Below are 23322 nucleotides of genomic sequence, written 5' to 3' on the forward strand. Positions count from 1 at the left end.
CGCGCCGGAACCGGAAATACGTCACGCCAACTTCCGGCGCGGAGGCTCCAAGATGGCGGCGCTGGCGCTGAGGTGACTCCGAGGGCCCGGGACGGGTCGGGGACAGCGGGGGGACATTGGGGGGGGACATTGGGGACACCGGGGACATTGGGGACACTGAGGGGACATTGGGGACACTGAGGGGACATTGGGGACACCGAGGGACACCGAGGGACATTGGGGACACCGAGGGACACCGGGGGGAGCGGGGGAGCGGGGCCGGGCCCGGCCTGAGGCGATTTCTCGGTTCCCGCCCAAAACTCGCGCTCGGTCCCGTCCCGGGGTCCGGCGGGGCCGGGGAGGGCCCGAATCAGCCCCGGTGTCACCCCCGGGGTGTCGGGGTCACCCCCGGGGTGTCAGGGTCACCCCTGGTGTCACCTCAGGGTCACTCCCGGTGTGTCAGGGTCACCCCCGGGTCCCTCCCGGTGTCACCCCCGGTGTCCCAGGGTCACTCCCGGTGTCCCGGTGTCACCCCCGGTGTGTCAGGGTCAGCCCCGGGCCACTCCCGGTGTCACCCCCGGTGTGTCAGGGTCACTCCCGGGTCCCTCCCGGTGTCCCAGGGTCACCCCCGGGTCACTCCTGGTGTCACCCCCGGTGTGTCAGGGTCACTCCCGGTGTCACTCTCGGTGTCCCGGTGTCACCCCCGGTGTGTCAGGGTCACCCCTGGTGTCCCAGGGTCACTCCCGGTGTCCGAGGGTCACCCCCGCTGTCACCCCTGGTGTGTCAGGGTCACTCCCGGTGTCACTCCCGGTGTCCGAGGGTCATCCCCGGTGTCACCCCTGGTGTGTCAGGGTCACCCCCGGTGTCACCCCCGGTGTGTCAGGGTCACCTCCAGGTCACTCCCGGTGTCCCCAGTGTCACCCCACGGTCTCCTCCGGTGTCACCAGATCACTCCCGGTGTCCTGGGGTCACTCCCGGTGTCACCCCCGGTGTGTCAGGGTCACTCCCGGTGTCACCTCAGGGTCACTCCCGGTGTCCCTGGGTCACTCCCGGGTCACCCCGGTGTGTCAGGGTCACTCCAGTGTCACTCCCGGGTCACTCCCGGTGTCACCCCCAGTGTCCCGGTGTCACCCCCGGGTCACTCCCGGTGTCCCCGGGTCACTCCCGGTGTGTCAGGGTCACTCCAGTGTCACCCCCAGGTCACTCCCGGTGTCCCCAGTGTCACCCCACGGTCTCCTCCGGTGTCACCAGATCACTCCCGGTGTCCTGGGGTCACTCCCGGTGTCACCCCCGGTGTGTCAGGGTCACTCCCGGTGTCACCTCAGGGTCACTCCCGGTGTGTCAGGGTCACCCCCGGGTCACCCCCGGTGTCACCCCCGGTGTGTCAGGGTCACCTCCAGGTCACTCCCAGTGTCCCCAGTGTCACCCCACGGTCACCTCTGGTGTCACCAGATCACTCCCGGTGTCCTGGGGTCACTCCTGGTGTCACCCCCGGTGTCTCCGGGTCACTCCCGGGTCACCCCCGGTGTGTCAGGGTCACTCCCGGTGTCACCCTGGTGTCACTCCTGGTGTCACCCCGGTGTGTCAGGTCACTCCTGGTGTGTCAGGGTCACTCCCGGTGTCACTCCTGGGTCACTCCCGGTGTCACTCCCGGTGTGTCACGGTCACTCCCGGGTCACCCCGGTGTCCCCGGGTCACTCCCGGTGTCACTCCTGGGTCACTCCCGGTGTCACCCCTGGTGTCCCGGTGTCACCCCCAGGTCACTCCCGGTGTCCCCGGGTCACTCCCGGTGTGTCAGGGTCACTCCCGGTGTCACTCCTGGGTCACTCCCGGTGTCACTCCTGGGTCACTCCCGGTGTCACCCCTGGTGTCCCGGTGTCACCCCCAGGTCACTCCCGGTGTCCCCGGGTCACTCCCGGTGTGTCAGGGTCACTCCAGTGTCACCCCCAGGTCACTCCCGGTGTCACTCCCGGTGTGTCAGGATCACCCCCGGGTCCCTCCCGGTGTCTGAGGGTCACTCCCGGTGTCACCCCCAGGTCACTCCTGGTGTCCCTGGGTCACTCCCGGTGTCACTCCCGGTGTGTCAGGGTCACCCCCGGGTCCCTCCCGGTGTCCGAGGGTCACTCCCGGTGTGATTCCCAGTGTCACCGGGTCACCCCCGGGTCACTCCTGGTGTCACCCCAGGGTCACTCCCGGTGTCACCGGGTCACTCCTGGTGTCACCCCCGGTGTGTCAGGCTCACTCCTGGTGTCACTCTCAGTGTCCCCGGGTCACCCCCGGTCACTCCTGGTGTCCCCGGGTCCCTCCTGGTGTCCAAGGGTCACTCCCGGTGTCACCCCCGGTGTCACTGGGTCACCCCCGGGTCACCCCTGGTGTGTCAGGGTCACTCCCGGTGTCACCCCCGGTGTCATCCCCGGGTCACTCCCGGTGTCACCCCCAGTGTCACCGGGTCACCCCCGGGTCACTCCCGGTGTCACCCCCAGTGTGACACTCCTGGTGTCACTCCTGGTGTCACTCCCGGTGTGTCGGGGTCACTCCCGGTGTCACCCCGGTGTCACTCCTGGTGTCACTCCCGGTGTCACCCCCGGTGTGTCAGGGTCACTCCTGGTGTCACTCCTGGTGTCCCCGGGTCCCTCCCGGTGTCACTGGGTCACTCCCGGGTCACCCCTGGTGTGTCAGGGCCACTCCCGGTGTCACCCCCAGTGTCCCAGGGTCATTCCCGGGTCCCTCCCGGTGTCCGAGGGTCACCCCCGGGTCCCTCCCGGTCACTCCTGGTGTCCCTGGGTCCCTCCCAGTGTCACCGGGTCCCTCTGAGTGTCACCGGGTCACTCCAATGTCACTCCTGGTGTCCAAGGGTCACCCCCGGTGTCACTCTGGTGTCACTCCCGGTGTGTCAGGGTCACTCCTGGTGTCACCCTGGTGTCACTCTGGTGTCACCCCCGATGTCCCAGGGTCACTCCTGGTGTCACCCTGGTGTCACTCTGGTGTCACCCCCGGTGTCCCGGTGTCCCCCCTGAGTCCCCTCCTTGTCCTCCCAACCCTTCTCCCATCCCAAAATCCCAAATCCCTTCTCCCATCCCAAATCCCTTCTCCAATCCCAAATCCCATCCCAAAATCCCAAATCCCTTCTCCAAAATCCCAAATCCCTTCTCCAATCCCAAATCCCATCCCAAAATCCCAAATCCCTTCTCCAATCCCAAATCCCTTCTCCCAATCCCAAATCCCTTCTCCCATCCCAAATCCCTTCTCCCAATCCCAAATCCCTTCTCCAATCCCAAATCCCTTCTCCCAATCCCAAATCCCTTCTCCCAATCCCAAACCCCTCTCCCAATCCCAAATCCCTTCTCCCAATCCCAAACCCCTCTCCCAGTCCCAAATCCCTTCTCCCATCCCAAATCCCTTCTCCCAATCCCAAATCCCTTCTCCAATCCCAAATCCCTTCTCCCATCCCAAATCCCTTCTCCCAAAATCCCAAATCCCTTCTCCCATCCCAAATCCCTTCCCCAATCCCAAATCCCTTCTCCCATCCCAAATCCTCCTCCCAATCCCAAATCCCTTCTCCCATCCCGAATCCCATCCCAAAATCCCAAATCCCTTCTCCAATCCCAAATCCCTTCTCCAATCCCAACTCTTTCCCCATTTCCCCGTTTTTTCCCCATTTTTTCCTGTTTCTTTCCAATTTTTTCCCATTTTTCTCCCTTTTCTCCCATTTTTTCCCCATTTCCCCCATTTTTTCCCCATTTTTGCCATTTCTTTCCCCATTTTCCCTGTTTTTCCCAGTTTTCTCCCTTTTTTTCCTGTTTCTTTCCCCCTTTTTTTCCATTTTTCTCCCATTTTCTCCATTTTTTTCCAATTTTTCCCGTTTCTTTCCCATTTCCCCCATTTTTTCCCCATTTTTCCCATTTCTTTCCCCATTTTTTCCCCATTTTTTCCCCATTTTTTCCCATTTTTCTCCCTTTTTTTCCTGTTTCTTTCCCCCTTTTTTTCCATTTTTCTCCCATTTTCTCCATTTTTTTCCCGTTTTTCCCGTTTCTTTCCCATTTTCCCCATTTTTTCCCCATTTTTTCCCCATTTTCTCCATTTTTTTCCCATTTTTCCCATTTTTTCCCATTTTTTCCCCATTTTTCCCTCTTTTCCAGGGGTTTGGGGCGGCGCTGCCTCCTGGCCCGGCTGGGGCCCGGCTCCACCCTGCACCAGTGAGTGACTGGGAGGGACTGGGATAGACTGGGAGGGACTGGGATGGACTGGGAATGGACTGGGATGGAATGGGAATAAACTGGGAGGGACTGGGAATGGACTGGGATGGACTGGGATGGACTGGGATGGACTGGGATGGGGTTGGGAGGGACTGGGATGGACTGGGAATGGACTGGGAATGGACTGGGATGGACTGGGAGGGACTGGGATGGACTGGGAATGGACTGGGATGGACTGGGATGGACTGGGAGGGACTGGGATGGACTGGGATGGACTGGGAATGGACTGGGATGGACTGGGAATGGACTGGGAGGGACTGGGATGGACTGGGATGGACTGGGAATGGACTGGGATAGACTGGGAGGGACTGGGAATGGACTGGGATAGACTGGGATGGACTGGGAATGGACTGGGATGGACTGGGAATGGTCTGGGAGGGACTGGGATGGACTGGGATGGACTGGGAGGGACTGGGATGGACTGGGAATGGACTGGGAGGGACTGGGAGGGACTGGGATGGAATGGGATGGACTGGGAATGGACTGGGAGGGACTGGGATGGACTGGGAGGAACTGGGAGGGACTGGGAGGGAACTGGGATGCACTGGGAATGGACTGGGAGGGACTGGGATGGACTGGGATGGACTGGGAATGGACTGGGATGGACTGGGAATGGACTGGGAGGGACTGGGATGGACTGGGATGGACTGGGAATGGACTGGGATAGACTGGGAGGGACTGGGAATGGACTGGGATAGACTGGGATGGACTGGGAATGGACTGGGATGGACTGGGAATGGTCTGGGAGGGACTGGGATGGACTGGGATGGACTGGGATGGACTGGGATGGACTGGGAATGGACTGGGAGGGACTGGGAGGGACTGGGATGGAATGGGATGGACTGGGAATGGACTGGGAGGGACTGGGATGGACTGGGAGGGACTGGGAATGGACTGGGAATGGACTGGGATGGGATTGGGAGGGACTGGGATGGACTGGGAGGGACTGGGAATGGACTGGGATGGACTGGGAATGGTCTGGGAGGGACTGGGATGGACTGGGATGGACTGGGAGGGACTGGGATGGACTGGGAATGGACTGGGATGGACTGGGAATGGACTGGGAATGGACTGGGATGGACTGGGAATGGACTGGGATGGACTGGGAATGGACTGGGAGGGACTGGGATGGAATGGGATGGACTGGGAATGGACTGGGAGGGACTGGGATGGACTGGGAGGGACTGGGATGGACTGGGAATGGACTGGGAATGGACTGGGATGGACTGGGAATGGACTGGGAATGGACTGGGATGGACTGGGATGGACTGGGAGGGACTGGGAGGGACTGGGATGGTCTGGGATGGACTGGGATGGACTGGGATGGACTGGGATGGACTGGGAATGGACTGGGAATGGACTGGGAGGGACTGGGAATGGACTGGGAGTGGACTGGGAATGGACTGGGAGGGACTGGGATGGACTGGGAATGGAATGGGAATGGACTGGGATGGAATGGGATGAACTGGGATAGACTGGGAGGGACTGGGATGGACTGGGATGGACTGGGAATGGACTGGGATGGACTGGGAGGGACTGGGATGGACTGGGATGGACTGGGATGGACTGGGACGGACTGGGAGGGACTGGGAATGGACTGGGAGGGAACTGGGAGGGGATTTTGGGATGGACTGGGACGGACTGGGATGGACTGGGATGGACTGGGAATGGATGGGAGGGACTGGGATGAACTGGGATAGACTGGGAATGGACTGGGAGGGACTGGGAATGGACTGGGAGGGACTGGGAATGGACTGGGAATGGACTGGGAGGGACTGGGATGGACTGGGAATGGACTGGGAATGGACTGGGAGGGACTGGGATGGACTGGGAATGGACTGGGATGGACTGGGGATGGACTGGGAGGGACTGGGAGGGACTGGGAGGGACTGGGATGGACTGGGATGGACTGGGATGGACTGGGAATGGACTGGGATGGACTGGGATGGACTGGGAGGGAACTGGGAGGGGATTTTGGGATGGACTGGGAATGGATGGGAGGGACTGGGATGGACTGGGATGGACTGGGAATGGACTGGGAATGGACTGGGATGAACTGGAATGGACTGGGAATGGACTGGGATGGGATTGGGAGGGACTGGGATGGACTGGGAGGGACTGGGATGGACTGGGATGGACTGGGATGGACTGGGATGGACTGGGAGGGACTGGGATGGACTGGGAGGGACTGGGATGGACTGGGATGGACTGGGAGGGACTGGGAATGGACTGGAATGGACTGGGAGGGACTGGAATGGACTGGGAGGGACTGGGATGGACTGGGATGGACTGGGAATGGACTGGGAATGGACTGGGAGGGACTGGGATGGACTGGGAATGGACTGGGATGGACTGGGAATGAACTGGGAGGGACTGGGATGGACTGGGATGGACTGGGATGGAACTGGGATGGACTGGGAATGGAATGGGAATGGACTGGGAATGGACTGGGAGGGACTGGGAATGGACTGGGAATGGACTGGGAATGGACTGGGAGGGACTGGGATGGACTGGGAGGGACTGGGAGGGGATTTTGGGATGGATTTTGGGAATTTTTGGGGGCTTTGTTTTGGTTTTTGGGAATTTTTTGGGGTTTTTGGGGTTTTTGGGGTGGATTTTGGGGTGGATTCTGGGGTTTTGGGGATTTTGGGACTTTCTGAGAGGCTTTTTTTGGGTTTTATTGTTTTTGGGATTTTGGGGATTTTGGGACTTTCTGAGTGGATTTTTTTGGGTTTTATTATTTTTGGGGTGGGTTTTGTGGTTTCAGGGGTGGATTTTGGGACTTTGGGGTAGATTTTGGGGTTTTTTTTGGGGTTTTGGGGTGTTTTTTGGGGTTTTGGGACTTTCTGAGAGGCTTTTTTCGGGTTTTATTGCTTTAGGGGTGGATTTTGGGGGGAATTTTGGGATTTTGGGATGTTTTTTGGGATTTTGGGGTGGTTTTTGGGGTGTTTTTTTGGGTTTTGGGGTGGTTTTGGGGTATTTTTTGGGGTTTTGGGGTGTTTTTTGGGGTGGTTTTGGGGTGTTTTTTGGGGTGTTTTTTGGGGTGGATTTTAGGGTGTTTTTTGGGGTTTTGGGATTTTTTTGGGGTTCTGGGGTGTTTTTTGGGGGTTTGGGTTGAATTTTGGGGTGGTTTTTGGGGTGTTTTTTTGGGTTTTGGGGTGAGTTTTGGGGTGTTCTTTGGGTTTTGGGGTGGTTTTTGGGGTGTTTTTTGGGGTTTTGGGGTGCATTTTGGGATTTTGGGGTGTTTCTTGGGGTTTTGGGGTGGATTTTGGTATTTTGGGGTTTTTGGGGTGGGTTTTGGGGTGTTTTTTGGGGCTTTGGGGTGGATTTTGGGGTGTTTTTTGGGGTGTTTTTTGGGGTTTTGGGGTGGTTTTTGGGTTCTAGGGTGGTTTTTGGGGTGGTTTTGGGGTGGTTTTTGGGTTGTTTTTTGGGGTGGTTTTTTGGGACTTTGGGGTGGATTTTGGGGTGTTTTTTGGGGTTCTGGGGTGTGTTTTGGGGTGGTTTTTGGGGTGTTTTTTTGGGTTTTGGGGTGGGTTTTGGGGTGTTTTTTATGGTTTTGGGGTGTTTTTTGGGGTGGTTTTTGGGGTGTTTTTTGGGGCTTTGGGGTGGTTTTTGGGGTGTTTTTTGGGGTTTTGAGGTGGTTTTTGGGGTTTTTTTTGGGTTTTGGGGTGGTTTTTGGGGTTCTGGGGTGGGTTTTGGGGTGTTTTTGGGGTTTTGGGTTGTTTTTTGGGGTGTTTTTTGGGGCTTTGGGGTGGTTTTTGGGTTGTTTTTTGGGTTTCTTTTTGGGGTTCTGGGGTGTTTTTTGGGGGTTTGGGGTGTTTTTTGGTGTGTTTTGGGGGTTTTGGGGTGGATTTTGGGGTTTTTTGGGGGGTTTTGGGGTGTTTTTCGGGGTTCTGGAGTGGTTTTTGGGGTGTTTTTGGGGTTTTTTGGGCTGAGCCCCGTGTGGTGTGGCAGGGTGATCCCGATGGCAACGACGGCTCGGGAGGAAATGCAGAGATTTTGGGACAGGAACGCGCGGGCAGGGCGGCCCCTGTCCCCCCACGTCAGCATCTACAAGTGAGGGACACCCCAAAACCAGCCTGGGGACCCCAAAACCGGCCTGGGGACCCCAAAACCAGCCTGGGGACCCCAGAATCACCCCAAAACCGGCCTGGGGACCCCAAAATCACCCAAAAATCCCCCCAAAACCGGCCTGGGGACCCCAAAACCAGACTGGGAACACCAAAATCACCCCAAAACCAGACTGGGAACACCAAAATCACCCCAAAACAGCCTGGGGACCCCAAAACTGGCCTGGGGACCCCAGAATCACCCAAAAATCCCCCCAAAACCGGCCTGGGGACCCCAAAACCGGCCTGGGACCCCAAAATCACCCCAAAACCGGCCTGGGGACCCCAAAATCACCCAAAAATCACCCCAAAACTGGCCTGGGGACCCCAAAATCACCCCAAAACCAGACTGGGAACACCAAAATCACCCCAAAACCAGCCTGGGGACCCCAAAACCAGCCTGGGAACCCCAAAACCGGCCTGGGACCCCAAAACCAGCCTGGGAACCCCAAAATCACCCCCAGATCACTCCAAAATCACCCCAAAACCAGCCTGAGAGCTCCTAAATCACCCCAAAATTGACCTGGGAACCCCGGAATCACCCCAAAACTGGCTTGGGACCCCAAAATCACCCCAAAACCGGCCTGGGGACCCCAAAACCGGCCTGGGAACCCCAAAATCACCCCAAAACCAGACTGGGAACACCAAAATCACCCCAAAACCAGACTGGGAACACCAAAATCACCCCAAAACCAGCCTGGGAACACCAAAACCAGCCTGGGAACCCCAAAATCACCCCCAAATCACTCCAAAATCACCCCAAAACCAGCCTGGGAGCTCCTAAATCACCCCAAAATCGACCTGGGAACCCCGGAATTGCCCCAAAACTGGCCTGGGAACCCCAAAACCACCCCAAAATCACCCCAAAACCAGCCTGGGGACCCCAGAATCACCCCAAAACCGGCCTGGGAGCACCAAAGTCACCCCAAATCCCCCCAGGACACCCCAAACCCCTCTGGGACACCCCAAAACCAGCCTGGGGCACCCCAAATCCCCCAGGACACCCCAAACCCCCCAGGACACCCCAAACTCCCCCTGGGACACCCCAAACCCCCCTGGACACCCCAAACTCCCCCTGGGACACCCCAAACCCCCTCAGGGACACCCCAAACACCCCCAGGACACCCCAAAACCCCTCAGGGACACCCCAAAACCCCCCAGGACACCCCAAACCCCCCCAGGACACCCCAAAACCCCTCTGGGACACCCCAAACCCCCCTGGGACACCCCAAACCCCCCCAGGACACCCCAAACCCCCCCAGGACACCCCAAAACCCCCCAGGACACCCCAAACCCCCCCAGGACACCCCAAACCCCCCCAGGACACCCCAAACCCCCCCAGGACACCCCAAACCCCCCCAGGACACCCCAAAACCCCCCCTGGGTGCCGCTGTCCTTTCAGGTGGTCCCTGCCCATGGCCATGTCCATCACTCACCGCGGCACCGGTGTCGCCCTGAGCCTCGGTGAGTGACACTGGGGACACTGCAGGGGACATTGGGGACACTGGGGACACTGCTGGGGACACTGCTGGGGACACTGGGGACACTGCTGGGGACACTGGGGACACTGGAGACAGCTTGGGGACACTGGGGACACTGGGGACACTGGGGACACTGCTGGGGACACTGGGGACACTGGGGACACTGCTGGGGACACTGGGGACACTGGTGACATTGCTGGGGACACTGGGGACAGCCTGGGGACATTGGGGACACTGGGGACACTGCTGGGGACACTGGGGACACTGGGGACACTGCAGGGGACACTGGGGACACTGCTGAGGACACTGGGGACACTGGGGACACTGCAGGGGACACTGGGGACACTGGGGACACTGCAGGGGACACTGGGGACACTGCTGGGGACACTGGGGACACTGGGGACAGCCTGGGGACACTGGGGACACTGGGGACACTGGGGACACTGGGGACACTGCTGGGGACACTGGGGACACTGGGGATACTGGGGACACTGGGGACACTGGGGATACTGGGGACACTGGGGACACTGGGGACACTGCTGGGGACACTGGGGACAGCCTGGGGACACTGCTGGGGACACTGGGGACACTGGGGACACTGGGGACAGCTTGGGGACAGCTTAGGGACACTGGGGACATTGCTGGGGACACTGCTGGGGACACTGGGGACACTGGGGACACTGGGGACACTGCTGGGGACACTGCTGGGGACACTGGGGACACTGGGGACAGTGGGGACATTGGGGACACTGGGGACATTGCTGGGGACACTTGGGGATGTTGGGGACATCAGGGGCCACCTGTTTTCCATCCCTGTTGTTTTCCAGCTGTATCCCAGTTTCCATCCCTGTTTTCCAGGTGTTTTCCAGGTGTTTCCCAGCTGTATCCCGGTTGTTTTCCAGGTGTCTCCGTGTTTTCCCCGGTTGTTTTCCAGCTGTATCCGGTTCTTTTCCAGGTGTCTCCGTGTTTTCCAGGTGTTTTCCAGCTGTCTCTGGTTCTTTTCCAGGTGTTTTCCAGGTGTTTTCCAGGTGTTTTCCAGCTGTCTCCGGTTGTTTTCCAGGTGTCTCCGTGTTTTCCAGGTGTTTTCCAGGTGTTTTCCAGCTGTCTCCGGTTGTTTTCCAGGTGTCTCCGTGTTTTCCAGGTGTTTTCCAGCTGTATCCGGTTGTTTTCCAGCTGTCTCCGGTTGTTTTCCAGGTGTCTCCGTGTTTTCCAGGTGTTTTCCAGGTGTTTTCCAGCCGTCTCCGGTTGTTTTCCAGGTGTTTTCCAGCCGTCTCCGGTTGTTTTCCAGGTGTTTTCCAGGTGTTTTCCAGCTGTCTCCGGTTGTTTTCCAGCTGTCTCCGGTTGTTTTCCAGGTGTTTTCCAGGTGTTTTCCAGGTGTTTTCCAGCTGTCTCCGGTTGTTTTCCAGCTGTCTCCGGTTGTTTTCCAGGTGTTTTCCAGCTGTCTCCGGTTGTTTTCCAGGTGTTTTCCAGGTGTCTCCGTGTTTTCCAGGTGTTTTCCAGGTGTTTTCCAGCTGTCTCTGGTTGTTTTCCAGGTGTCTCGGTGTTTTCCAGGTGTTTCCCAGCTGTCTCCGGTTGTTTTCCAGCTGTCTCCGGTTGTTTTCCAGGTGTTTTCCAGGTGTCTCCGTGTTTTCCAGGTGTTTTCCAGGTGTTTCCCAGCTGTCTCCGGTTGTTTTCCAGGTGTTTTCCAGGTGTTTTCCAGGTGTCTCCGTGTTTTCCAGCTGTCTCCGGTTGTTTCCCAGCCGTCTCCGGTTGTTTTCCAGGTGTATCCCGATTGTTTTCCAGCTGTCTCCGGTTGTTTTCCAGGTGTTTTCCAGGTGTTTCCCAGCTGTCTCCGGTTGTTTTCCAGGTGTCTTGGTGTTTTCCAGGTGTTTTCCAGGTGTTTCCCAGGTGTTTTCCAGCTGTCTCCGGTTGTTTTCCAGGTGTCTCGGTGTTTTCCGTGGCCGCTCTCCTGCTCCCGGAGCATTTCCCTCATTACCTGGCGCAGCTGCGGGCGCTGAGCCTCGGCCCCTCCCTCCTCTTCTCCGCCAAATTCCTGCTGGTGCTTCCCGTCTGCTACCACACCTGGAACGGGATCCGGCACCTGGTGAGCGGGAATTCCGGGAATTCCGGGAAATCCGGGAAATCTGGGAATTCTGGGTAATCTGGGAAATCCGGGAAATCCGGGAATTCTGGGTAATCTGGGAATTCTGGGAAATTCGGGAAATTGGGGAAATTTGGGAAATCCGGGAAATCTGGGAATTCCAGGAAATCTGGGAAATCTGGGAAATAGGGGAAGTCTGGGAAATCTGAGAAATCTGGGAAATCTGGGAAATCCAGGAAATCTGGGAATTCCGGGAAATCCAGGAATTCTGGGAAATCCGGGAATTCTGGGAAATCTGAGAAATCTGGGAAATCTGGGAAATCCGGGAAACCTGGGAAATCCGGGAATTCTGGGAAATCTGGGAATTCTGGGAAATCCGGGAAATCCTGGAATTCTGGGAAATCCGGGAAATCGGGGAATTCTGGAAAATCTGGGAATTCTGTGAATTCCAGGAAATCTGGGAAATCCGGGAAGTCCGGGGATTCTGGGAAATCGGGGAAATCCGGGAAATCCAGGAAATCTGGGAAATCCGGGAATTCCGGGAATTCTGGGAAATCTGGGAAATCCGGGAAATCTGGGAAATCCGGGAAATCTGGAAATCCGGGAAATCTGGGAATTCCGGGAAATAGGGGAATTCTGGGAAATCTGGGAAATCCGGGAAATCTGGAAATCCGGGAATTCTGGGAAACCCGGGAAATCTGGGAAATCTGGGAAATCTGGGAACTCTGGGAATTCCGGGAAATCTGGGAAATCCGGGAATTCTGGGAAATCTGGGAATTCTGGAAATCCGGGAAATCTGGGAATTCCGGGAAATTGGGGAATTCCGGGAAATCCGGGAGTTCTGGGAAATCTGGGAAATCCGGGAATCTGGGAATTCTGGGAATTCTGGGAAATCTGGGAATTCTGGGAATTCTGGGAATTCCGGGAAATCCGGGAATTCTGGGAAATCTGGGTAATCTGGGAAATCCGGGAAATACAGGAAATCCGGGAATTCTGGGAAATCTGGGAAATCTGGGAATTCTGGGAAATCCGGGAAATCTGTGAAATCTGGGAATTCCGGGAATTCCGGGAAATCCGGGAAATCTGGGAATTCTGGGAAATCTGGGAATTCCGGGAAATAGGGGAATTCTGGGAAATCCGGGAATTCTGGGAAATCCGGGAATTCTGGGAAATCTGGGTAATCTGGGAATTCCAGGAAATTCGGGAAATTGGGGAAATTCGGGAAATCTGGGAATTCTGGGAAATCTGGGAAATCAGGGAATTCTGGGAATTCCGGGAAATCTGGGAATTCTGGGAAATCTGGGAAATCTGGGAATTCCGAGAATTCCGGGAAATCTGGGAATTCTGGGAAATCCAGGAATTCTGGGAAATCTGGGAAATCTGAGAAATCTGGGAAATCCGGGAATTCTGGGTAATCTGGGTAATCTGGGAAATCCGGGGAATCCGGGAATTCCGGGAAATCTGGGAATTCTGGGAAATCTGGGAATTCTGGGAAATCTGGGAATTCCGGGAATTCTGGGAAATCCGGGAAATCTGGGAATTCTGGGAAATCCGGGAAATCGGGGAATTCTGGGAATTCTGAGAATTCTGGGAATTCTGGGTAATCTGGGAATTCTGGGAAATCCGGGAAATCTGGGAAATCGGGGAATTCTCGGAAATCCAGGAAATCCAGGAATTCTGGGAAATCTGGGAAATTCGGGAAATCCGGGAATCTGGGAAATCTGGGAAATCCAGGAAATCCAGGAAATCGGGGAATTCTGGGAATTCCGGGAAATCCGGGAATCTGGGAAATCCGGGAATTCTGGGAAATCTGGGAATTGCGGGGAATCTGGGAATTCCGGGAAATCTGAGAAATCCGGGAAATCTGGGAATTCTGGGAAATCGGGGAATTCTGGGAATTCTGGGAAATCTGGGAATTCTGGGAAATCTGGGTAATCTGGGAATTACGGGAAATCGGGGAATTCTGGGAATTCTGGGAATTCCGGGAAATCCGGGAAATCTGTGAAATCTGGGAATTCCGGGAATTCTGGGAAATCCGGGAATTCTGGGAAATTGGGGAAATCTGGGAAATCTGGGAAATCGGGGAAATCTGGGAATTCCGGGAAATCTGGGAAATCCGGGAATTCTCGGAAATCCGGGAAATCGGGGAATTCTGGGAATTCTGGGAAATCCGGGAAATCCGGGAGTCTGGGAAATCTGGGAATTCTGGGAATTCCAGGAAATCTGGGAAATCCGGGAATTCCGGGAATTCCGCGCCTGGAATGCGCCCGGGAGCTGCGCTGGGGGGTGGCACAGGGAGCACTCGGGGGTTTTTTTGGGATCCGGGTGTTGTTTCCTGGTGTTCCTGGTGTTGTTTCCCAGTGTTGTTTCCTGGGGTTCCCAGTGTTGGTTCCTGGTGTTGTTTCCCGGTGTTGTCTCCCGGTGTTCCCAGTGTTGTTTCCCGGTGTTCCTGGTGTTGGTTCCCGGTGTTCCCAGTATTGTTTCCCGGTGTTCCTGGGGTTCCCGGTGTTCCCGGTGTTGTTTCCCGGTGTTGTTTCCCGGTGTTCCCGGTGTTCCCGGTGTTGTTTCGCGGTGTTCCCGGTGTTGTTTCCCAGTGTTCCCGGGGTTCCCAGTGTTGTTTCCTGGTGTTGTTTCCCGGTGTTCCCGGTGTTCCCGGTGTTGTTTCCCGGTGTTGATTCCCGGTGTTCCCGGTGTTGTTTCCTGGTGTTCCTGGTGTTGTTTCCCGGTGTTGTTTCCCGGTGTTGTTTCCCGCTGTTCCCAGTGTTGTTTCCCGCTGTTGTTTCCCGGTGTTCCCGGTGTTGTTTCCCGGTGTTCCCGGTGTTGTTTCCCGGTGTTCCCGGTGTTCCCGCTGTTGTTTCCCGCTGTTGTTTCCCGGTGTTCCCGGTGTTGTTCCCGGGGTTCCCGGGGTTGTTTCCCGGTGTTCCCGGTGTTGTTTCCCGCTGTTCCCGGTGTTCCCGGTGTTCCCGCTGTTGTTTCCCGGTGTTCCCGGTGTTGTTTCCGGGTGTTGTTTCCCGGTGTTGTTTCCCGGGGTTCCCGGTGTTCTCGATGTTGTTTCCCGGTGTTGTTTCCCGGTGTTCCCGCTGTTGTTTCCCGCTGTTGTTTCCCGCTGTTGTTTCCCGGTGTTCCCGGGGTTCCCGGTGTTGTTTCCCGGTGTTGTTTCGCCGTGTTCCCGGTGTTGTTTCCCGGTGTTCCCAGTGTTCCCGCTGTTGTTTCCCGGTGTTCCCGGGGTTGTTTCCCGCTGTTGTTTCCCGCTGTTCCCGGTGTGGATCCCTGGGATTGCCGGGGAGGGATCGTGGCCGGAGGTTTGGGGGGGATTGAGGGGTTTTTAGAGCCCCTCCATGGAGGGGTTGGGAATTTTGGGGAGTGGGAAATGGGAAATGGGAATGGGAAATGGGAATGGGAAATGGGAATGGAAACTGGGAATGGGAGTGGGAATGGGAAACTGGGAATGGGAAATGGGAATGGGAATGGGAATGGGAATGGGAATGGGAATGGGAATGGGGAATGGGAATGGGAATGGGAATGGGAATGGGAATGGGAATGGGAATGGGGAATGGGAATGGGAATGGGAATGGGAATGGGAATGGGAATGGGAATGGGAATGGGGAATGGGAATGGGAATGGGAATGGGAATGGGGAATGGGAATGGGAATGGGAATGGGGAATGGGAATGGGAATGGGAATGGGAATGGGGAATGGGAATGGGAATGGGAATGGGAATGGGGAATGGGAATGGGAATGGGGAATGGGAATGGGAATGGGAATGGGAATGGGAATGGGAATGGGAATGGGGAGTGGGAATGGGAATGGGAAATGGGAATGGGAAATGGGAATGGGGATGGGAATGGGAAATGGGAATGGGAATGGGAATGGGAATGGGAATGGGAACTGGGAATGGGAATGGGAATGGGAATGGGGAGTGGGAATGGGAATGGGAATGGGAATGGGAATGGGAAACTGGGAATGGGAAATGGGAATGGGAATGGGAATGGAAATGGGAATGGGAATGGGAATGGGAAACTGGGAATGGGAAATGGGAATGGGAATGGGAATGGAAATGGGAATGGGAATGGGAATGGGAATGGGAATGGGAATGGGAATGGGGATGGGGATGGGAATGGGAATGGGAAATGGGGATGGGAATGGGAATGGGAATGGGAATGGGAATGGGGATGGGAATGGGAATGGGAATGGGGATGGGAATGGGAATGGGAAATGGGAAATGGGAATGGGGATGGGAATGGGAATGGGGATGGGAATGGGAATGGGAATGGGAAATGGGAAATGGGAATGGGGATGGGAATGGGGATGGGAATGGGAATGGGGATGGGAATGGGAAATGGGAAATGGGGATGGGAATGGGAATGGGAATGGGAATGGGGATGGGAAATGGGAATGGGAATGGGAAGGGGAGAGGGAATGGGAATGGGAACGGGAATGGGAATGGGAATGGGAATGGGGAGAGTGGGAATGGGGATGGGAATGGGAGTGGGGATGGGAATGGGAAACTGGGAATGGGAAATGGGAATGGGGAATGGGAAATGGGAATGGGAATGGGAGTGGGGATGGGAATGGGGAGAGTGGGAATGGGAATGGGAATGGGAAATGGGGATGGGAAATGGGGAGTGGGAATGGGACGGGAATGGGGAATGGGAATGGGAATGGGGATGGGAGGGGGAGAGGGAAATGGAGAATGGGAATGGGAATGGGGAGAGGAAACGGAACAAGTGGAGCAAGGCTGGAATGGGGAAACGGGAAGGGAGCAGGAAGTGGGAAAGGGGAGAGGGAACAGGAAAGGGGAGAGGGAACAGGAAAGGGGAGAGGGGACAGGAAAGGGGAGAGGGGACGGGAAAGGGGAGAGGGAACAGGAAAGGGGAGAGGGGAGAGGAAAGGGGAGAGGGAACAGGAAAGGGGAGAGGGGACAGGAAAGGGGAGAGGGAACAGGAAAGGGGAGAGGGAACAGGAAAGGGGAGAGGGAACAGGAAAGGGGAGAGGGGAGAGGGAACAGGAGAGGGGAGAGGGGAGAGGAAAGGGGAGAGGGAACAGGAAAGGGGAGAGGGGAGGGGAAAGGGGAGAGGGAACAGGAAAGGGGAGAGGGGAGAGGGAACAGGAAAGAGGAAAGGGGAGAGGGGAGGGGAAAGGGGAGAGGGAACAGGAAAGGGGAGAGGGAACAGGAAAGGGGAGAGGGAACAGGAAAGGGGAGAGGGAACAGGAAAGGGGAGAGGGAACAGGAAAGGGGAGAGGGAACAGGAAAGAGGAAAGGGGAGAGGGGAGGGGAAAGGGGAGAGGGAACAGGAAAGGGGAAAGGGAACAGGAAAGGGGAGAGGGAACAGGAAAGGGGAGAGGGGACGGGAAAGGGGAGAGGGAACAGGAAAGGGGAGAGGGAACAGGAAAGGGGAGAGGGGAGAGGGAACAGGAAAGGGGAGAAGGGACAGGAAAGAGGAAAGGGGAGAGGGAACAGGAAAGGGGAGAGGGGACGGGAAAGGGGAGAGGGAACAGGAAAGGGGAGAGGGAAAGGGGAGAGGGAACAGGAAAGGGGAAAGGGGAGAGGGAACAGGAAAGGGGAGAGGGGACGGGAAAGGGGAGAGGAGAGAGGGAACAGGAAAGGGGAGAGGAGAGAGGGAACAGGAAAGGGGAGAGGGAACAGGAAAAGGGAGAGGGGACAGGAAAGGGGAGAGGGATCAGGAAAGGGGAGAGGGAACAGGAAAGGGGAGAGGAGAGAGGGAACAGGAAAGGGGGAGGGAACAGGAAAGGGGAGAGGGAACAGGAAAGGGGAGAGGGAACAGGAAAGGGGAGAGGGAACAGGAAAGGGGAGAGGGAACAGGAAAGGGGAGAGGGAACAGGAAAAGGGAGAGGGGAGAGGGAACAGGAGAGGGGACAGGAAAGGGGAGAGGGGAGAGGGAACAGGAAAGGGGAGAGGGAACAGGAGAGGGGAGAGGGACCAGGAAAGGCCTCAGGGTTATCCTGGAATCCCAGGAAATGCCGATTCCCAATCCCGGGCTCTCCACAGGCCTGGGATCTGGGGAAGGGGCTGCGGCTGCCCCAGGTGACCCAGTCGGGGCTGCTGGTGCTGGCCCTGACCCTGCTCTCCTCCGCCGCCCTGGCCGCCCTGTGAGCCGCAATTCCCGGGATTCCTGCGACTCCTGGGATTCCTGCCGCCATTCCCGGGATTCCTGCCGCCATTCCCGGGATTCCTGCGATTCCCAGAGCAATTCCTGCGATTCCCAGAGAGATTCCTGCGATTCCCAGAGCAATTCCTGCGATTCCAGCTGCGATTCCAGCAATTCCAGCAATTCCAGCTGTGATTCCCGCAATTCCAGCTGCAATTCCTGAAATTCCAGCTGTGATTCCCACGATTCCAGCTGCAATTCCAGCAATTTCAGCTGTGATTCCCGCGATTCCAGCTGCAATTCCTGAAATTCCAGCTGCAATTCCTGAAATTCCAGCTGCAATTCCTGAAATTTCAGCTGCAATTCCCGCGATTCCAGCTGTGATTCCTGCAATTCCAGCTGCAATTCCAGCTGCGATTCCAGCTGCGATTCCAGCTGTGATTCCTGCAATTCCAGCTGCAATTCCAGCTGCAATTCCAGCTGCGATTCCAGCTGCAATTCCAGCTGCAATTCCTGAAATTCCAGCTGCGATTCCCACAATTCCATCAATTCCTGGAACAATTCCATCAATTCCTGGAACAATTCCAGCAATTCCAGCAATTCCTGGAACAATTCCTGGAACAATTCCCACCCTTCCAGGGAAGGTGACGTTTCCCAACCCCTTCCCCGGCCAAAAAATCAAATCCTGGGATGAGCGGAGCTGCCAGCGCCACCCCCCAGGCCAGCCCCCAGGCCAGCGGCGCTCCTGTCACCAGGGTGTCCCCAGGGTGTCACCAGGGTGTCACCAGGGTGTCACCAGGGTCCCCAGGGTGTCACCAGGGTGTCACCAGGGTGTCCCCAGTGTCACCAGTGTCCCCAGGGTGTCACCAGGGTGTCACCAGGGTGTCACCAGGGTGTCCCCAGGGTGTCACCAGGGTGTCACCAGTGTGTCCCCAGGGTGTCCCCAGGGTGTCCCCAGGGTCACCAGGGTCACCACGGTGTCCCCAGGGTGTCCCCAGTGTCCCCAGGGTGTCCCCAGGGTGTCCCCAGGGTGTCCCCAGTGTCCCCAGGGTGTCCCCAGTGTCCCCACGGTGTCTCCAGGGTGTCCCCAGTGTCCCCACGGTGTCCCCAGTGTCCCCACAGTGTCCCCATGGTGTCCCCAGGGTGTCACCAGGGTGTCACCACGGTGTCACCAGGGTGTCCCCAGGGTGTCCCCAGTGTCACCAGGGTGTCACCGGGGTGTCCCCACGGTGTCCCCAGGGTGTCCCCACGGTGTCCCCAGGGTGTCACCAGGGTCACCACAGAGTCACCAGGGTGTCACCAGGGTGTCCCCAGTGTCCCCAGGGTGTCACCAGGGTGTCCCCACGAGTGGGATTGGGAATGGGGTGAGCTCCTTGTCCCCACGGTGTCCCTGTGGTGTCACCATGGAGTCCCCAGGGTGTCCCCAGTGTCCCCGTGGTGTCCCCAGTGTCCTCACGGTGTCCCCAGGGTGTCCCCAGTGTCCCCGTGGTGTCCCCAGTGTCCCCACATGTCCCCAGGGTGTCCCCACGGTGTCCCCAGTGTCCCCAGGGTGTCCCCAGGGTGTCCTCAGTGTCTCCACGGTGTCCCCAGGGTGTCCCCAGTGTCCCCAAGGCCAGGACAATGCAGGATCTGTGTCCCCACGAGTGGGATTGGGAATGGGGTGAGCTCCTTGTCCCCCCAGTGTCCCCACGTGTCCCCAGGGTGTCCCCACGTGTCCCCAAGGCCAGGACAATGCAGGATCTGTGTCCCCACGAGTGGGATTGGGAATGGGGTGATCGTGGTGTCCCCCCAGTGTCCCCCCAGTGTCCCCAGTGTCCCCAGGGTGTCCCCCCAGTGTCCCCAGGGTGTCCCCAGGGTGTCCCCAGTGTCCCCAGGGTGTCCCCAGGGTGTCCCCAGTGTCCCCAGGGTGTCCCTAGGGTGTCCCCATGGAGTCCCCAGGGTGTCCCCACGAGTGGGATTGGGAATGGGGTGAGCTCCTTGTCCCCACGGTGTCCCTGTGGTGTCACCATGGAGTCCCCAGGGTGTCCCCAGTGTCCCCGTGGTGTCCCCAGTGTCCTCACGGTGTCCCCAGGGTGTCCCCAGGGTGTCCCCAGTGTCCCCAGGGTGTCCCCACGGTGTCACCATGGAGTCCCCAGGGTGTCCCCAGTGTCCCCGTGGTGTCCCCAGAGTGTCCTCACGGTGTCCCCAGGGTGTCCCCAGTGTCCCCAGGGTGTCCCCAGGGTGTCCCCACGTGTCCCCAAGGCCAGGACAATGCAGGATCTGTGTCCCCACGAGTGGGATTGGGAATGGGGTGAGCTCCTTGTCCCCGTGGTGTCCCCAGGGTGTCCCCCCAGTGTCCCCGGGGTGTCCCCAGTGTCCCCAGGGTGTCCCCAGGGTGTCCCCAGTGTCCCCAGGGTGTCCCCAGTGTCCCCACGTGTCCCCAAGTGTCCCCAGGGTGTCCCCAAGGCCAGGACAATGCAGGATCTGTGTCCCCACGAGTGGGATTGGGAATGGGGTGATCGTGGTGTCCCCAGGGTGTCCCCAGTGTCCCCAGGGTGTCCCAGGGTGTCCTCAGGGTGTCCCCAGTGTCCCCAAGGCCAGGACAATGCAGGATCTGTGTCCCCACGAGTGGGATTGGGAATGGGGTGATCGTGGTGTCCCCAGGGTGTCCCCACGGTGTCCCTCCAGTGTCCCCAGGGTGTCCCCAGTGTCCCCACGTGTCCCCAAGGCCAGGACAATGCAGGATCTGTGTCCCCACGAGTGGGATTGGGAATGGGGTGAGCTCCTTGTCCCCGTGGTGTCCCCAGGGTGTCCCCAGGGTGTCCCCAGGGTGTCCCCAGTGTCCCCAGGGTGTCCCCAGGGTGTCCCCAGTGTCCCCACGTGTCCCCAAGGCCAGGACAATGCAGGATCTGTGTCCCCACGAGTGGGATTGGGAATGGGGTGGGATCTCAGCAGGACAAGGAGCTCCATTGAGGCAGAGCCCCACGGGGGTGGGTGACAGGTGACATCTCACTGCTGCCACCCCTGCTGCCACCTCCCTCAATCCCGTGGCAATTCCATCATTCAGCCAATTCTGGAAGGAAAAATTCCCCAAAATGTTGAAATCTTCCCCCCTCCCAGTGAAAACTTCCCGCTGGGAATGGGATTTTTCCAGCTCTGGAAGAATTATTCTGGAATAAAGCAGCTCTGATCCTCCAGCCCCGCCTCTTGTCCCTTGTCCCCACACCCTGGAATGGGATTCTCCTCTGGGATTTGGGGAATTTGCTGTTTGGTGTGGAAAAAAAAAAGGGAAATTTGCAGTTTTTGGGGGTGTATTTAAAGGATTTTTAACCTTTGGAAAGGGGACCCTCCCCACTCCATCCCCAATTCCTGCCCCAGCTCCGTGTGGGGACGGATCCTGCTGGCAAAATCCGGGATTTTGGGGGGGGAAAAAAATCTTCTCCTGGTTGGAATTTTCGGATCCCATCCCAATTAACTTCCCAATTAAGAAACCCCCCCCTTGGGAGCAGGGTGGAGAAAGAGGAACCCTAAATCCCAACTGGATTTGGGCTCATTCCAAGGATTTCCTGCATTTCCAAACCTTTATTTCCCTTTTTTTTTTTGGGGGGGGGGGGGTGAGGAATTGTCCCCAAGGGAGGGGACAGTGACACCAAAGCCACCTCCAGGGGCTCAGGAGCTGGGGGGGGGCTCGGATTGGGGGGGATTTTGGGGTCCCCCCTCAAGGTCCCCCCGGGGTTTGGGGGTTCAGGGCAGGGGGAGCCCCTGCTGGGGGGTTCCTTTCCAGAAGGTTCCGTGTCCCAGGGTTCCTGGAGCTGTGGGGAGGAGGAAGGGAGGGGGGGGGGTCAGGGAGGGGAAATGGGGGTGGGGGGCACAGGGGGACCCCCCCAAAATGGGGGAGCTCCTGGGAGTCGGGGTCAGGCCGGGATTTGGGATGGGTGGGAGCACTGGGAGGAGCAGCCCCAAAATTGTGTCACGTGCTCCTCATCCAGTGTCCCCATTATCCCTGTCCCCAGTGTCCCAGTGTCCCCATTATCCCTGTCCCCATTATCCCAGTGTCCCCATTATCCCTGTCCCAGTTATCCCAGTGTCCCCATTATCCCTGTCCCAGTGTCCCCATTGTCCAGTGTCCCCATTATCCCAGTGTCCCCGTTATCCCAGTGTCCCCGTTATCCCAGTGTCCCCATTATCCCTGTCCCCATTATCCCTGTCCCCATTATCCCAGTGTCCCCATTGTCCCAGTGTCCCCATTATCCCTGTCCCCATTATCCCTGTCCCAATTAATCCCAGTGTCCCCATTATCCCAGTGTCCCCAGTGTCCCAGTGTCCCCATTATCCCTGTCCCCATTATCCCTGTCCCCATTGTCCCTGTCCCCATTATCCCAGTGTCCCCATTGTCCCAGTGTCCCCATTATCCCAGTGTCCCCATTATCCCTGTCCCAGTGTCCCAGTGTCCCCATTATCCCTGTCCCCATTATCCCTGTCCCCATTGTCCCTGTCCCCATTATCCCAGTGTCCCCATTATCCCTGTCCCCATTATCCCTGTCCCCATTATCCCAGTGTCCCCATTATCCCTGTCCCCATTATCCCAGTGTCACCATTGTCCCTGTCCCCATTGTCCCTGTCCCCATTATCCCAGTGTCCCCATTATCCCTGTCCCCATTGTCCCAGTGTCCCCATTATCCCTGTCCCCATTATCCCAGTGTCCCCATTATCCCTGTCCCCATTATCCCTGTCCCCATTATCCCTGTCCCCATTATCCCAGTGTCCCGTTATCCCAGTGTCCCCAGTGTCCCCATTATCCAGTCCCCATTATCCCAGTGTCCCCATTATCCAGTGTCCCCATTATCCCTGTCCCCATTATCCCAGTGTCCCCATTATCCCAGTGTCCCCATTATCCCTGTCCCCAGTTATCCCAGTGTCCCCATTATCCCAGTGTCCCCCCATTATCCTGTCCCAGTTATCCAGTGTCCCCATTGTCCCTGTCCCCATTATCCCAGTGTCCCCATTGTCCCTGTCCCCATTATCCCAGTGTCCCCAGTGTCCCCAGTGTCCCCATTATCCCAGTGTCCCCATTGTCCCTGTCCCCATTATCCCAGTGTCCCCATTATCCCTGTCCCCGTTATCCCAGGTGTCCCCGGGTGTCCCCAGGTGTGTCCCCAGGTATCCCCAGCTGTCCCCAGGTGTCCCCAGGTGTGTCCCCAGGTGTCCCCAGGTGTCCCCAGCTGTCCCCAGGTGTGTCCCCAGGTGTCCCCAGGTGTGTCCCCAGGTATCCCCAGGTGCCCCCAGGTGTCCCCAGGTGTGTCCCCAGCTGTCCCCAGGTATCCCAGC

The 23322-nt window shown here is 57.7% G+C and overlaps 2 protein-coding genes across 71 annotated transcripts; both read left to right on the plus strand.

Annotated features, from left to right (window-relative positions):
* SDHC (succinate dehydrogenase complex subunit C) lies at window positions 1–18738 on the plus strand. 21 transcript variants are annotated; one of them, XM_058860836.1, is made up of 6 exons: window positions 1–72; window positions 4119–4175; window positions 8190–8291; window positions 9747–9808; window positions 11745–11908; window positions 17916–18738. In XM_058860836.1, exons 1-6 carry the CDS (start codon window positions 53–55, stop codon window positions 18018–18020), a joined length of 510 nt encoding a protein of 169 aa, XP_058716819.1. In that variant the 5' UTR covers window positions 1–52; the 3' UTR covers window positions 18021–18738. The 21 variants fall into 21 exon arrangements, with proteins under 21 accessions (XP_058716819.1, XP_058716806.1, XP_058716813.1 ...); XM_058860823.1 differs by lacking the exons at window positions 1–72; window positions 4119–4175; window positions 8190–8291; window positions 9747–9808 and adding exons at window positions 10575–10683; window positions 10781–11524; window positions 11565–11639 and having other exon boundaries at window positions 11672–11908; XM_058860830.1 differs by lacking the exons at window positions 1–72; window positions 4119–4175; window positions 8190–8291; window positions 9747–9808 and adding exons at window positions 10575–10683; window positions 10781–11429; window positions 11482–11524 and having other exon boundaries at window positions 11629–11908.
* A 242-nt stretch (window positions 18739–18980) lies between these two features.
* LOC131590602 (uncharacterized) lies at window positions 18981–21191 on the plus strand. 50 transcript variants are annotated; one of them, XR_009280157.1, is made up of 6 exons: window positions 18981–19085; window positions 19617–20011; window positions 20182–20418; window positions 20449–20559; window positions 20703–20711; window positions 20813–21191. XR_009280157.1 is itself a non-coding variant. In XM_058860837.1 (3 exons), the coding sequence occupies exons 1-3, from the start codon at window positions 19636–19638 to the stop codon at window positions 20990–20992; spliced, it is 972 nt and encodes a 323-aa protein (XP_058716820.1). In that variant the 5' UTR covers window positions 19632–19635; the 3' UTR covers window positions 20993–21191. The 50 variants fall into 50 exon arrangements, 1 of the variants encoding a protein (XP_058716820.1); XR_009280130.1 differs by adding an exon at window positions 20109–20131 and having other exon boundaries at window positions 19617–20036; window positions 20290–20418; window positions 20449–21191; XR_009280149.1 differs by having other exon boundaries at window positions 20449–20711.
* The last annotated feature ends 2131 nt before the right edge of the window (window positions 21192–23322 follow it).

This window comes from Poecile atricapillus, chromosome 33 (genome assembly GCF_030490865.1).
Source record: "Poecile atricapillus isolate bPoeAtr1 chromosome 33, bPoeAtr1.hap1, whole genome shotgun sequence".
Lineage (NCBI taxonomy): Eukaryota > Metazoa > Chordata > Aves > Passeriformes > Paridae > Poecile > Poecile atricapillus.

What these genes read in the sequence shown, in the direction of transcription:
- SDHC (XM_058860813.1), top strand. Translation starts at nt 10,603, where the DNA reads ATGTTGGGGACATCAGGGGCCACCTGTTTTCCATCCCTGTTGTTTTCC. An exon ending in TTTCCATCCCTGTTTTCCAG is followed by an intron (nt 10,684 to 10,780) that starts GTGTTTTCCAGG and finishes GTTCTTTTCCAG; the next exon opens with GTGTCTCCGTGTTTTCCAGG. An exon ending in GGAACGGGATCCGGCACCTG is followed by an intron (nt 11,909 to 17,915) that starts GTGAGCGGGAAT and finishes GGCTCTCCACAG; the next exon opens with GCCTGGGATCTGGGGAAGGG.
- LOC131590602 (XM_058860837.1), top strand. Translation starts at nt 19,636, where the DNA reads ATGCAGGATCTGTGTCCCCACGAGTGGGATTGGGAATGGGGTGAGCTC. An exon ending in GTCCCCAGGGTGTCCCCAGG is followed by an intron (nt 19,902 to 20,256) that starts GTGTCCCCAGTG and finishes CGTGTCCCCAAG; the next exon opens with GCCAGGACAATGCAGGATCT. An exon ending in GTGTCCCCAGGGTGTCCCCA is followed by an intron (nt 20,419 to 20,448) that starts GTGTCCCCACGT and finishes AAGTGTCCCCAG; the next exon opens with GGTGTCCCCAAGGCCAGGAC.